Source organism: Gavialis gangeticus, unplaced genomic scaffold (genome assembly GCF_001723915.1).
Source record: "Gavialis gangeticus isolate Ggan-Ray unplaced genomic scaffold, GavGan_comp1, whole genome shotgun sequence".
NCBI classification, from domain to species: Eukaryota; Metazoa; Chordata; order Crocodylia; family Gavialidae; genus Gavialis; species Gavialis gangeticus.
This window is the reverse complement of record NW_017728996.1, coordinates 991,118-1,002,553: the sequence shown is the minus strand read 5'-3', so window position 1 is coordinate 1,002,553 and position 11,436 is coordinate 991,118. Positions and strand designations below refer to the sequence as shown.

General features: G+C 51.9%; 1 protein-coding gene across 8 annotated transcripts in view; it reads left to right on the top strand.

The window, feature by feature from the left end:
* The window catches only part of FRMD5 (FERM domain containing 5), a 317,562-nt gene that overhangs the window by 225,615 nt on the left and 80,511 nt on the right, over window positions 1-11,436 (top strand). For 5 of the 8 annotated variants that reach the window (XM_019503877.1, XM_019503875.1, XM_019503876.1 and 2 more), the window contains exon 1: window positions 7,967-7,990. Coding sequence is in view for 2 of the 8 variants with exons in the window: in XM_019503880.1 (XP_019359425.1) it covers window positions 10,574-10,580 (7 nt within the window). In the remaining 6 variants the exon portion in view is untranslated. Of the gene's footprint in view, window positions 1-7,885; window positions 7,991-10,537; window positions 10,581-11,436 lie in introns of those variants that run through there. The other 3 variants (XM_019503880.1, XM_019503879.1, XM_019503878.1) reach the window with 2 other exon arrangements.

Sequence of the window (11,436 nt, the reverse complement as noted above, 5' to 3'; positions counted from 1 at the left end):
GACTGACCAATAGCAGTACAAGCCTTGCAGTCCTTTGATAAGGTCATTTTAACTGCGCCACAGGGCCTTACTACTTCTAGGCTTTGCTAAATTTACTAGGCCTAACTTTATACAAGGCCTTACTACATCGTAAACTATAATTAGGCTTTTAGCAACAACTTATAGCTTAATATCTAAACAAATACAGAAAAACACTTGGTCTAATCTTCATAGAGCCTTCAGCAAGCACTTTTATCACACAGACACACTTTTCAGCTGCCACACCGTGGCCTTTCCCTCTCTTGGTCTGAACGTGGGGCCAGCTTTTAAACCGTGGAGACAGAGAGAGGAGAGTGCAGGGCTGGTGCAGAGAGCAGTGCCCTGCTAATGCTCCACTCGATGCCTCGAGGACTGGTAGCTGGACGGCACTGAGGAGCACCACCCCTGCACTTCCTTAAATGGATGGGTCCAGGAGCACACGGCTTCTCACTTGCCCTAGCAGAAGTGATCTGGTGGGGATGCGGCTCCTTCGGAGGACAGCTCTCCAATCCGGGGCTTCTGGGTCCTTTGGCCTAGGGGAGAAGGAGAAGGAGAAGGAGCGATGGAAGGGGTGTTTCCACTCACAGATCACACATCCCTATCCCCATGGGCAGTTTGCAGACCTTCCCTGGGCCGGCGCCGTCCTGTGCTGCCAGAATAAGAGCGAAGTTGAGAACCTGTTCATTGGGATGTAAAGGATTTGCGGGTCACGCACAGTGGGGCCTGCAGTTACGAACATGTGGAGCCATCCCGTTAACCAGCGCATCGTTAGCATCAGGCATTGCTGCTAAATGCAGACTGCTGGTGCCCCATGTGTGATTGATCTCACGGGGAGCGTGTGACCCTGGCTTTATTTCAAATCATCCCTATTTATTCCATCTTTTTAAGCATGCGCACACACACACACCACTATAAGTGCACGTGCACACCACCATTCGTGCACACGCACACCATCATGCAGGGAGCTCTTTTTACTCAGCAGTTTCTAGAGCGGACAACCTTGTCTTCAGCTGTTGGACCCAGCTGCCGGAGTTCAGTGAGAACGGGCACCTCCACTGGGGCTGGATGCCCAAATATCCCTGAAGGCCTGGGCCTCAGTTCTCAGGGTGTTGATACACTCTTTTAAACCTGTGTATTGAGGGAACTGGGCTTATTAAGTCTGCAGAAGAGAAGACTGAGGGGGATTGAATAGCAGCCTTCACCTCCCTGCAGGGGGGCTGCAAAGAGGATGGAGCTGGGCTGTTCTCAGTGGGGGCAGATGACAGGACAAGGAGCAATGGGCTCTCGTTGCAGCAAGGGAGGTTGAGGTTAGATATTAAGAAAAGCTTTCTCACTAGGAGGGTGGTGAAGCACTGGAACAGGCTCCCTAGGGAGGTGCTGAAATCTCCATCCTTGGAGGTTTTGGAGACCTGGGTAGACAAAGCCTTGGCTGGGATGACGTAGTTGGGGCTGGTCCTGCTTTGAGCAGGGGTTGGACTAGATTTGACGTCCCGAGGTCCCTTCCCTTCCTCATTTTCTACAATTCTGTGATTGTACGATTGTGAACGTGTTGCCAACACCATTGAATTCCTTTCCTGACTGCATCGCAGACACTTTGCAAACAGATGGAATCAATAACGTTTGCAACAGGAGTGTCTTAAGACTTGATTTACTAATGACCCAGTGAGTCCAGCTTGCTCTGTGAGGAGTTCCATGGGGAGCCAGGCAAAAGAAATAAAAGCAGTAAAACACTGGGGTAAAGAGCTGTCAAGAATGATTCAGCCGTACAGCCGAGGCGGTTCCTCACGGAGCACTGACTAGGAAGCTGTGCTGGGGTGAAGGTGTGAGTTTGTAAAGTTTAAACTTGTGGGCAAGCAAAATAATCCATTGTCTCACTAAACATATCCCATAGGTATTTTCTCTGCATGGGAAGACTGTGGGCACGGCCCCTGGCTCCAGAGAGAATCTGGGCTCTGACATTTTGTATAAATTGTAGGTATCTGTGCAGGAAGATTAGTAGACAACCATCTCAGTGAGGATGGAAAGCATCAGCGGGGCTGCTAGCTGCCCAGTCGGAGCAGCGCAGGTCCCTAACAGGCAGCGAGCCCTCCACCGGTGCCAGCTGTGCAGCACAGCAGGAGGGAATGAGTGCAGGTTCCCAAGTCAGTGGATCCAGGTTGATGCCCCCTTGTCAGGTCACCCAATACCCCCACTGCATCACTCGGCCCAAAGCATCAGCTGTTTCTTAACTTCTTGCAGCTGGATCTGAAGTCTCCCAGCTGGGTCTCAGAAAGCATCTCTTTCCACGTCTCCACTGCACAGCCCTTGCTCTGTGCTGACATTTGCCACTGCACAATGTGCTTACCCTGCTCCGGCAGGGTGGGAGCTGGCAGATTGCAGCAGATTTGCAAGTGGAGCAGCCCCGTCCTTGCATTTATCCTTGGAAACATGGGACTTCTGTTGCCAGGGCCTGGGATCAGCCCTCCCATGACAGCTGCAGCACTTCAGTCTGGCTCCAGGAACTCTTGCTAAGACCCCCAGAGACTTCTTTGCTGCTTGCAAAGGTCACGCGCTGCAGCCAGTGCTCATCAATGCGAAGCAAGCCAGTCATCTCTGCATTTGCATAATTCCTGCCTGAACTTCGTGACTCTTTAACTGACGAACGATTCATCTAAGATGCGGCGACATTTACCAGAATGCGTCCAGTCCCAGAAATGGGCTAACGCCAAGCCTGCAGGGGTTCCCTGATTGCACGGCCTATTTCTGTTGAGTGATTATTTGATCAGATAACACGCTCGCTAACCATATTTGTAGGAAAGCAGAACCCCATGTTGTCTAAAAGGAGCCCTGTCGAGTGTCACAAGCAGCATTTGATCTTTGTGAGACAAAAAGTCTTAAAGAACAGCTCACACCAATGTGAGAACAGGGGAGCGCCCAGGAGCTGTGCTTATTCTGCAAAGTAAACAGGTGTGAGAATCACGGGGGTGAAAGAGGCAAAGCCAAAGGGTCAGATATTGAGCTAATATTCTCATTGCGCCGTGTTAGCACAGAGGATGGTGACCTCAGTGCGTTTCCTCCAGATTTGCATTGGTGCCAGTGGGCCTTTGTGCACGCCACGTTTTTTACCCTTTCATGTGCTGCACTGTGTGTCTGTTTGCACAAGCTGGATTTCCGAATGCTTTAGTGGCAAGTGAGAGCAACATGTCCCATTCACTAAGAAAAGTTCAGATCTGGATTCCTTCCAGGGTTTGAGACATAAAGCTCGAGTCTTTCGGGAGCCACTGTTGATGTTGGTGCCCAGCTAAAGGTGCCTCAGGCCCCTGCTATGCATTAGATATATGACATAATTGACTGGTTAATCATGCAATAAATTTAGACTGGCCACATGTGCAAAGTAATTATCACACAATTAACTGGTTAATCGCACAATACATTTACACTAGTCACACATGAAAACTAATTATCATGCCATAAAAATGGCTGTCCAGCTATAAAAAGATTAGCTACAGAGTTAGTGCTTGAAAATGTGTAACAGCTTTATAGCTGATTTCTCTCCAGCTTTCATTTGAATGTGTGGCCAGGCCCTCAGAAACTACTGAGTTCCAGCCCTCTGAAGATGAAGTGGTCAACAGGGAGAAGAACTCCAGTGCATAATTCCCAGCCGCTGGAAGCCAGAGCTGCAATCCTGCAGGCAACTTTAATGAGCATTGGAAGGACGCAGAACCTCACAGGACCAGGTCCTTGGTTTCTGTTTTAATTATGGATGGAGAGGAAATGAGTGCAAAGGACCTTTCTTAGCTCCTTCTGGAAATGATCAGAGCCCAGAAGGGCCAAAATCTTCCATTGAGAAAGATTAGCACCAAGAGTGACTTTGGGGTGCTGCCTCTGCACAGAGGTGCACCAGCAGGCTTGCATGGAGAGGTTTGTGCAGCTCCCACACTGCAGTGCTGTATGAAGGCATCTTGCATCCTGGCTCTTATGAGCATGACCTTTGTTGCTCAAACCTGATGCCAGATCAGAGTATTCAGGGCCACATATTTCTGTAAGACACCTCCCAGTTTGTAGCAGCAAGCATGTGCCCAAGCCTAGGCTGCCTCCAAGCTTTCCTTTTTAATAATCTTAACATATATCAACTTTTATAGCCACAATCAAACTTCCCCCTTAACTTCCAGATGAGCGGGATCTGTAAACTGGACTGGTATGTGGGGCCTTATAAAACATCATCATCTTGGTGACTCCAACACCTTTCTTTTGTATTTTTTCACCAGTCCAGTTTCTGAGTGAACTCACTGTCATGTGCTTGATGAGCAGGCTGCAGCAGTTGCACAGCAGAAAGCCTGCACTTGTTTATAGCTGATTAAAGAAGCCGGCCAAAAACAATACTCATTGCTCGAGGCAGAGGAGCTAATGTGGCTCAGCGCAGGGGACTGGGTTGTAAAACTGAGAAACAAATGTGGTATCACTTCTCCCCGTAGCCCGGTTTTTCGAATACTCGCTTTGAGACGTGCCAGGAAGTAGAGCTAATAAATGCCATTAAACAGATGAGGTTTAAGCAGTGATACTTTTCTGCAGAGGCCTTATCCTCTCCTAATGCTAATTAGGCTTGGTGTGCATCCAGGTCTTCCAGTGGAGTGTGGCTGTAATTCAACGCTAGAGTTATATGTTAGATATTTCCTTTTCTAGGGGCATGTCTACACGATGCTTTAATGCGCATTAGCCTAAGTTAATGCACATTAAGCACGTGTGTTTACATGCGCATGCTCTTAATGCACATTAAAATGGTGAATTTAGATTATTCATACCTAAATTTGATACCTGCAAATACAGGTATCAAATTTAGGCGTGAATAGTTAAAACGCCTAAAGTTAGCCTGCCTAAACCCACTTAATGCACTTTAAGCTAATGCCCATTAAATTTAGGCATGCTTAAATGCACATGTAGACATGCCCTGATAGGAGTTTCCAATTTCCCCAGCATGGGGTTGTGAAAGCATGTGCTGGTTAGACTTGTATTTGCTTTTTATGGCACGCAGCAGTGCAAAGGGAAAAAGAGTTTCGAAATAGCTCAACAGATGAGGAGGTGGCAGGAAAACAGGTTAAAAATAAGCTGGCCCTTCGGTCATAACACAGAGACGGATTAAAGAACCTCAGTCTACTTCGTTCTTCCAAGAAGCAGTCACGATCCTGGCCCAAACGGAAAGGAGATTTTTCTTTAGCAGGAAGATGCCTAACAAGATCCTCTGGCTAGCTAGAGAGGCTGGAGAAATTCAAGCTAGAAATAAGGTACAGATTTTGAACAGCAAAGGTAATGAAGCACTGGAACAACTTGCTTGGGGACACAATAGATTTTCCATCACTTACAGTCATTAGCAAGGCCGGGTGTCTTCCTGAGAGATGTGCTGCAGCCTAGCAGAAGTTACGGGCTTGATGTGGAGATCACGGGGCGAGGATCTGGACTCTGTTCTGCAGGCGGTCGAGCAGGGGCAGCATAACAGTCCCTCGGCCTTAAAATGGATGAATGTTTTAGAACCTCTCGGCTGCCTTTATGGTTTCAGCGGTAGATATATATGTAGATCTCTCTCTATATATAGAGAGAGAGATATCTATCTATCTATCTATCTATATGAAAGTTTCAGCCAAGCACCATCCTGGCTCCTGCTTGTGGAAATCCTTCTGTGGACCAAGACATGTTTTGGTGGCCAACAGAAGTGGGAGGCGTGGATTTAATGATGGGATCCCAGCCCTGCAAACTGAAAGGGCTGAGCTGTGCTTCAGGGGTGATGCCAGCTCCCTGCGGGTGCGGAGGCCCGTTGCTGAAACACTTTCCTGCTTTGGGAAGGAGGCGATCACAGGGAGTCTGCAGAGGGCTCTAGCAATGCTGAATATCAGCAAGGGAAGGCAAAATGACCAGCACTACGGCACCAGTCGAGACACATGAATCCTTGAAGGTGGATTTTAAAAGCATGTCAAGGGTTTCCTTATGTTAACTCCTCTGCCAGTCAACACCCACAAGGGCTGCGTTCAAATTTCAGGGTACCGAATAAGTTTTGCTGTGGTTTGGGCCCTCACCCAGAAATATGGGAACGCTGAATTTGGCTGGGGTGTCCTGCATAAACAAAACACCCCCCCTCGCAAGCCATGTAAACACAGAGGACAGATTTATTACAGGAAACAAAGGCAAGAAAAACAAGGGAAAACACCAAATCCAACTTAAAACACTACCAACGACAAAGCGTAGTTTGTAGATTGCACCCTCTTGGGGAGGCCTCACCCGTGCCCGGGCAGTCTGGGACTTGGGGCTCACTCACAGGGTTGGTTTGGGGGCCTGCACCCCAATACCTGCTACTCAGCAGGAGAGCCCTAGGGGCTGCAAGGGATTTGGGGATAGCAATTTTGGGGTGCAGTCACCCCCCAAAGCCACCACGTGGAAGTGGAGATGGTCGCTCTACAGCTTCCCAGGGAGCAAGGAGGGGCCCTTGCAGCCCAGACTCAGAGACTCTCTCAGTCCCTTGCACCTGGGAGTTCCCGTTCGTTTTGGCTGGGCCCTCCCTGGTGTCCACCCCAGCTCCCGCTTCCTATGTGTCTGGCGTGACATCACCCCAAGTATCCAATCAGGGGTTGCCAGGCCTCTAGTTTTTCCTCTTAACCAATTTATTTAAGAAGGACACCGCTGAACTTTAAGAAGTTCGGCCAAGGTGGTTATTACGGGTCTGATCTTCCCTGCTGCTACCGGACCAAAATGAGTTTCTTGTTTCCAGTGACAGCGGGGTGTCCTAACCCCAAAAAATCATGCGTGTGTCTTTGGTTCTGCAACTCAGCTAGAGAAAAGGCGACTTTTCGTAATGTTCTGTAACATGGATGTGGACAGGTCGTACGTAACATGTACAAGCGCCCTTAGGCATCCAGACAGCCAAGATACAGCCGATACGATTGAAAGACAACACATCTGAAAACACAATCCCATTTAAATGAAATGCACGCTTTGCAGCACAGACAAACCAGTCAATTATGTCATATATCTAGCGTGTAGCAGGGGCCTGAGGCACCTCCAGCTGGGCCCCAGCATCAACCGTGGCTCCCAAAAGACTCGAGCTTCACACCTCAAACCCTGGAAGGAAGCCAGACCTGAACTTGCCTACCCACGTGAAACTAAAATGCCTTTGCCATACGAAATGGCTTGTGCGTTTTGTGCGTGTTACACTTAGTGACATTGAGGAAGGTCACCAAAGGGGTTCAGGGCCTTGTCCGTGTTTAGTGGGGACAGCGTGGCTGAGCTTTCCCCAAGTGGTACTGGTGGCCCATCCCGTCACGATCACAGGAGACATCAGGACCAAGCTGCCGTCCTGTAGCAAATCAGTCCCCGGCTTGGTATGGAGATGTGCGGACCGCTGGAGAGCGAAGGTGTATTGGCTGGTTGCAAACTGGTCTAACATCCCAGTTTATTGACCGGGTTTTTGTGACTGTGCGTGGATCAGGCCGAGTAATAGTCATCCTCCAGGTTGCAGCCCAAGCACAGTGACACAGGAGCTCACTACCTTGGGCAGGGGCCAGCGCATTACGTCCCACGGGGTCAGGTTTGACTCTCAGGGCCACCTGCACAGCCACTGCAAGTCAATGGGGCTTTCTGGGGATTGGAGCAGTGCAGAGGAGAGCAGGATTGGACCCACTGAGCTTTATCCCTGGTGCAATGTGGGTGAAGGAGAGGGTGACCCCAGATGGATAAATGCCCAGCTCTGTCCCCATCTCCATGCCAGTGGGGACACGGAAACCAGCCCACCGTGAGCACTGGGGGGACATCCGTGTCCTGGGGGGAATGTGGTCTTGTTTTTTTGGGAGCTGTTGCTGCCCGGTCCCTATTCAGCGGTAACCGCCGTTTCTTTCTCTTGCAGAGAGATGCCAAGGGGCAGTACCTGTTTGACCTCCTCTGCCACCACCTAAACTTGCTGGAGAAAGACTACTTTGGAATCCGGTTTGTGGACCCCGACAAGCAAAGGGTAAGTGGCAGCAAAGTGCCCGTCTTGCCTGGGTGCTTATTGCTGCTTCCTCAGTGGGAAAAACTGTTCTTAATGACTGAGAAGCCAAAGTGCAAAACAAACAGGGAAGCAAAGCCTTTAAAACAGAAGTCATCCCAGTCTGTCGTCGGTCATCCTCCCTTTGGTCCTCTGCTGCAATGCAAAGAGACCAGGCAGCACGACTAGATGTACCCCGATGGGTTCGTTAGCAGGCTAACGTGGTCCACCTTGTCTGCTCGAGGATCAGCGATTCTCCTTGCAGCACGGTGCGGGGGGGTCCGTGACTACCTGCCTGCCTTATGAAAGTGAGGGTTAGCTGCTCTCTCTTTCTGCAGGCGTTTGGGAGCTCGGGGAGGGGGATCTGAGCTCCATCCTGGCTCAGGCATCAGCAGCACAGCTCTGCTCCAGCCGTCAGCTGTGATGCACGACCCCCCGAGGGCTCGGCATGGCTCTCAGCCCCCCGGGCGAGCCGGCACTGGCAAACCTCATTTGGGAAAGGAGCAGATTTGTTATGGAAGTAAAGCAGCAGCAGTGATAGACCCTCGCAGTCGCTTTTTAACCCTGCAGTATGACATTCCCCTTCCTAAGGAAATGCAATGGGATGTGGATGTGCCTCCCAGGAGACAGCAATGCAATATGTCCTATGCACTGAGCATGAAGGGTGTATGCCTAGCAGAGGAGGCTTCTGCGCTGGACGCTGGTGGGGCACTGCATGCCCCTTGTGAGGTCCGTCTGCAGGTTGCAGGGGCTCAGGGGCCAGCCCTGCAATGCCATGTGCCAGCACTAATGCCCAGGCATGTGCCCTGGCCTTGCTCTCTTCACCCAGATGCTGCCCGTGAGTTGGGGGGGTGCAGAGCTGAGCAGATGGCAGCAACGGGGCCGGGGCAAGCTGACCCCTTGGAGGCCGAGTACCAACTGATGCAGGGACAGGGGGAGTTTCCCCCAGTTGATTAAAGCACACGTGGACTGTGGAGTGCAACATGCTGCAGGCACAATGGCAGCCCCAGGAACGGGTGGCTGAGATGCCCCTTAATGCCAACTGGTTTATGATTTTTACAATACGGCAAAGAGGGTGATACAGGGGATGGCAATCAGTCATTCTCTCCAGCCGCTGGGGAGAAGAAGCAGTAGATAATCAGCTGAATTCATAGCAAAGGGCAAGGTCATGCAGCAGGAAAAAATGTTTTTCTGGGGTGTTGGAGCAGCGGAGCAGGCTCAGGAATCTCCTTCCCTGGAGGCTTTTACAGGCAGCTCAGACAAACACCCGTCGGGGACCGTGGAGGTAGCACCCGTGTCCTCGTAGCTTTGCATGTGCCTGAGTGATCGGCACACGGTCCTAATGCTTGTTCCCATCCCCGGCAAGTCGTAACTGCACCCATTTCTGTGCATGGGCTGCAGTCCCTCCAGCCTTGCTTCTGGTGCTGCACGGTCACGGGAGATGAATAACCGCATCGCAAGCGCTTGCGTCCTCTTCCAGCCTCGTTTGGTGATAACACAGGCCTGTTCTCGGCAGGGAGCCGAGGCTGCGTAGCATGCAGCTCCCCACGGGTCCGGGGGATGCTCCCCAAAGCAACCAGGTGAACAGCAGATGCAGGCCTGGCCACGGCCACGGCCACGCCGGACCTGTTCTCAGAGGGGAAGGACACCAGGATGTCACCCGAGGCAGGGGGGTCCCATCAGAGCCACTTCCAGATGCACATGTGATGCCCCCTGGGTTGCTCGTCTGAGTCTTCGGCCCTGGGGATGGGGTCTGGAGGCCGAGGCAGGGTTGGTCAGTGGCCGTGGGCTTTGTCCGTGGCTGGAGGCGAGGGCTGAACCGCAGCCCCAGAGAGCTGGGCTCATGGCCTTGCAGAGGTGCCTTATCCCTCATCCCAGCATGTGGCTCTGGTAAGAGTTACAGCTCGGTCTTCTGGGAGGGAGATGACCCATCCTCCGACCTAGTCCTGCCCGTGACGACGGCTCTTTTGGGGAGGCTGTGACACCCTACGGGGTCCATTGCCTGGCCCTGTGGGGTGTGCCACCCTCATCCCAGCTCGCTCTTGGATCTGTGCCGGGGAAGCAGGGTCCTGGCTGCCCTGGAGTCGGGGGGCAGCCGGAGCGGTTTCTCCTTGCCTGAGCCGTGGTGCATTCCCTCAGCCCCGCGTGCAGCCGAGCACACGTTCACACAATCCCCACCTGCTTCACCGAGCGACCGCGGGCTAGCTGTCCGCGGGGAATCAAGGTTTGGACCCAGCACCCAGCGGCCTGATATTCCTGACACCAGCTATAGATCTTTTCAGCCCTGCAAAATGAAGATGGGGCGAGTGTTTTACCCCCCTGTGCACAGCGTGGGCTGTCCGGGGGTCTCCGGCCCTCTCCTTTATGCATGGGGTCACTATCCTGCTCCTCAGCGTACTGGCTCGTCCAAGAAACCGGCTTCTGTTTCCACCCCGTTTCCCCTGTTTCTTGTGTTGTGCTCTGGAGAAATGCCACCAGGACTGCAGGGAATATGATGCTGTTTTTTAAAACTCTGTTTCTTTTTCATTGCAGCATTGGCTGGAGTTCACTAAGTCTGTTGTGAAGCAGATGAGGTGTAAGTATTGCATCTACTATGTCGAAGCGTGCAGATATCCTGCAGGGCATGCACACATGCCCCGTGATTGCATTAACATTGCCACGTGGGTGAGACGCTTGAATCATAGGGCTAATTCCCTGTGGACAATGTGCTGTTTGAGCCTCCCTGAAGGCTCCCCGTTAAACTGAAAAGGGAAATTCTCTTGGGTCTGAATTGGGTCACAAATTGTAAATATTTCTGCCTTGCACATGCAAAACCCACCTTTGCTTGCATCGAGCACACACACACGTGATCTGAGCAAGCAAAGGGGAATGTGCAAGCGTAGTCACCTGTTTTGCAAGTCAAAGCAAGGATTTGCTGCCTGCAAAGCAGATCGAATCCCAGATAATGTTGGGGCAATCCAGGAAGCGCAGTGGAAACCAGCTTCTTTGCATTCAGCCTTTGGGATGGACCGGATATTCCTTGATTTGCCCCTCAGGTTCATCCCCCTAGGCCATTGCTCTGCTCCAGGGGCCAGTGCAAAATGGCCAGGGCATTGTGTGGCCAACCCCCCCACCTCTGTCCTTTCAGCCTCCCGCTTTCCGGTGGGACCGCAGCAGGGAGCCGTCTCTGTGGGAGCATGGGGACGGCCCCAACGAGCAGCGGTTGTGCAGCCAGACCAGATAGGATGGAAGATGCTTAGCTCGTCCCTCCATCCTGGCAGAGACCCACTCGCAGTCTGGCCCTCTGTGTGCATGTGTGTGAGTGTGCACGGACACCCGCTGCGCTTGCAGAGAGGGGACATGGACAATTCGGATGGCAGGCAGTGTCCTCCACGTGGCCTCGGGGTCGGCGGGGCTCTAGGCTGGAGCTGGACTGTTCTCAGTGGGGACAG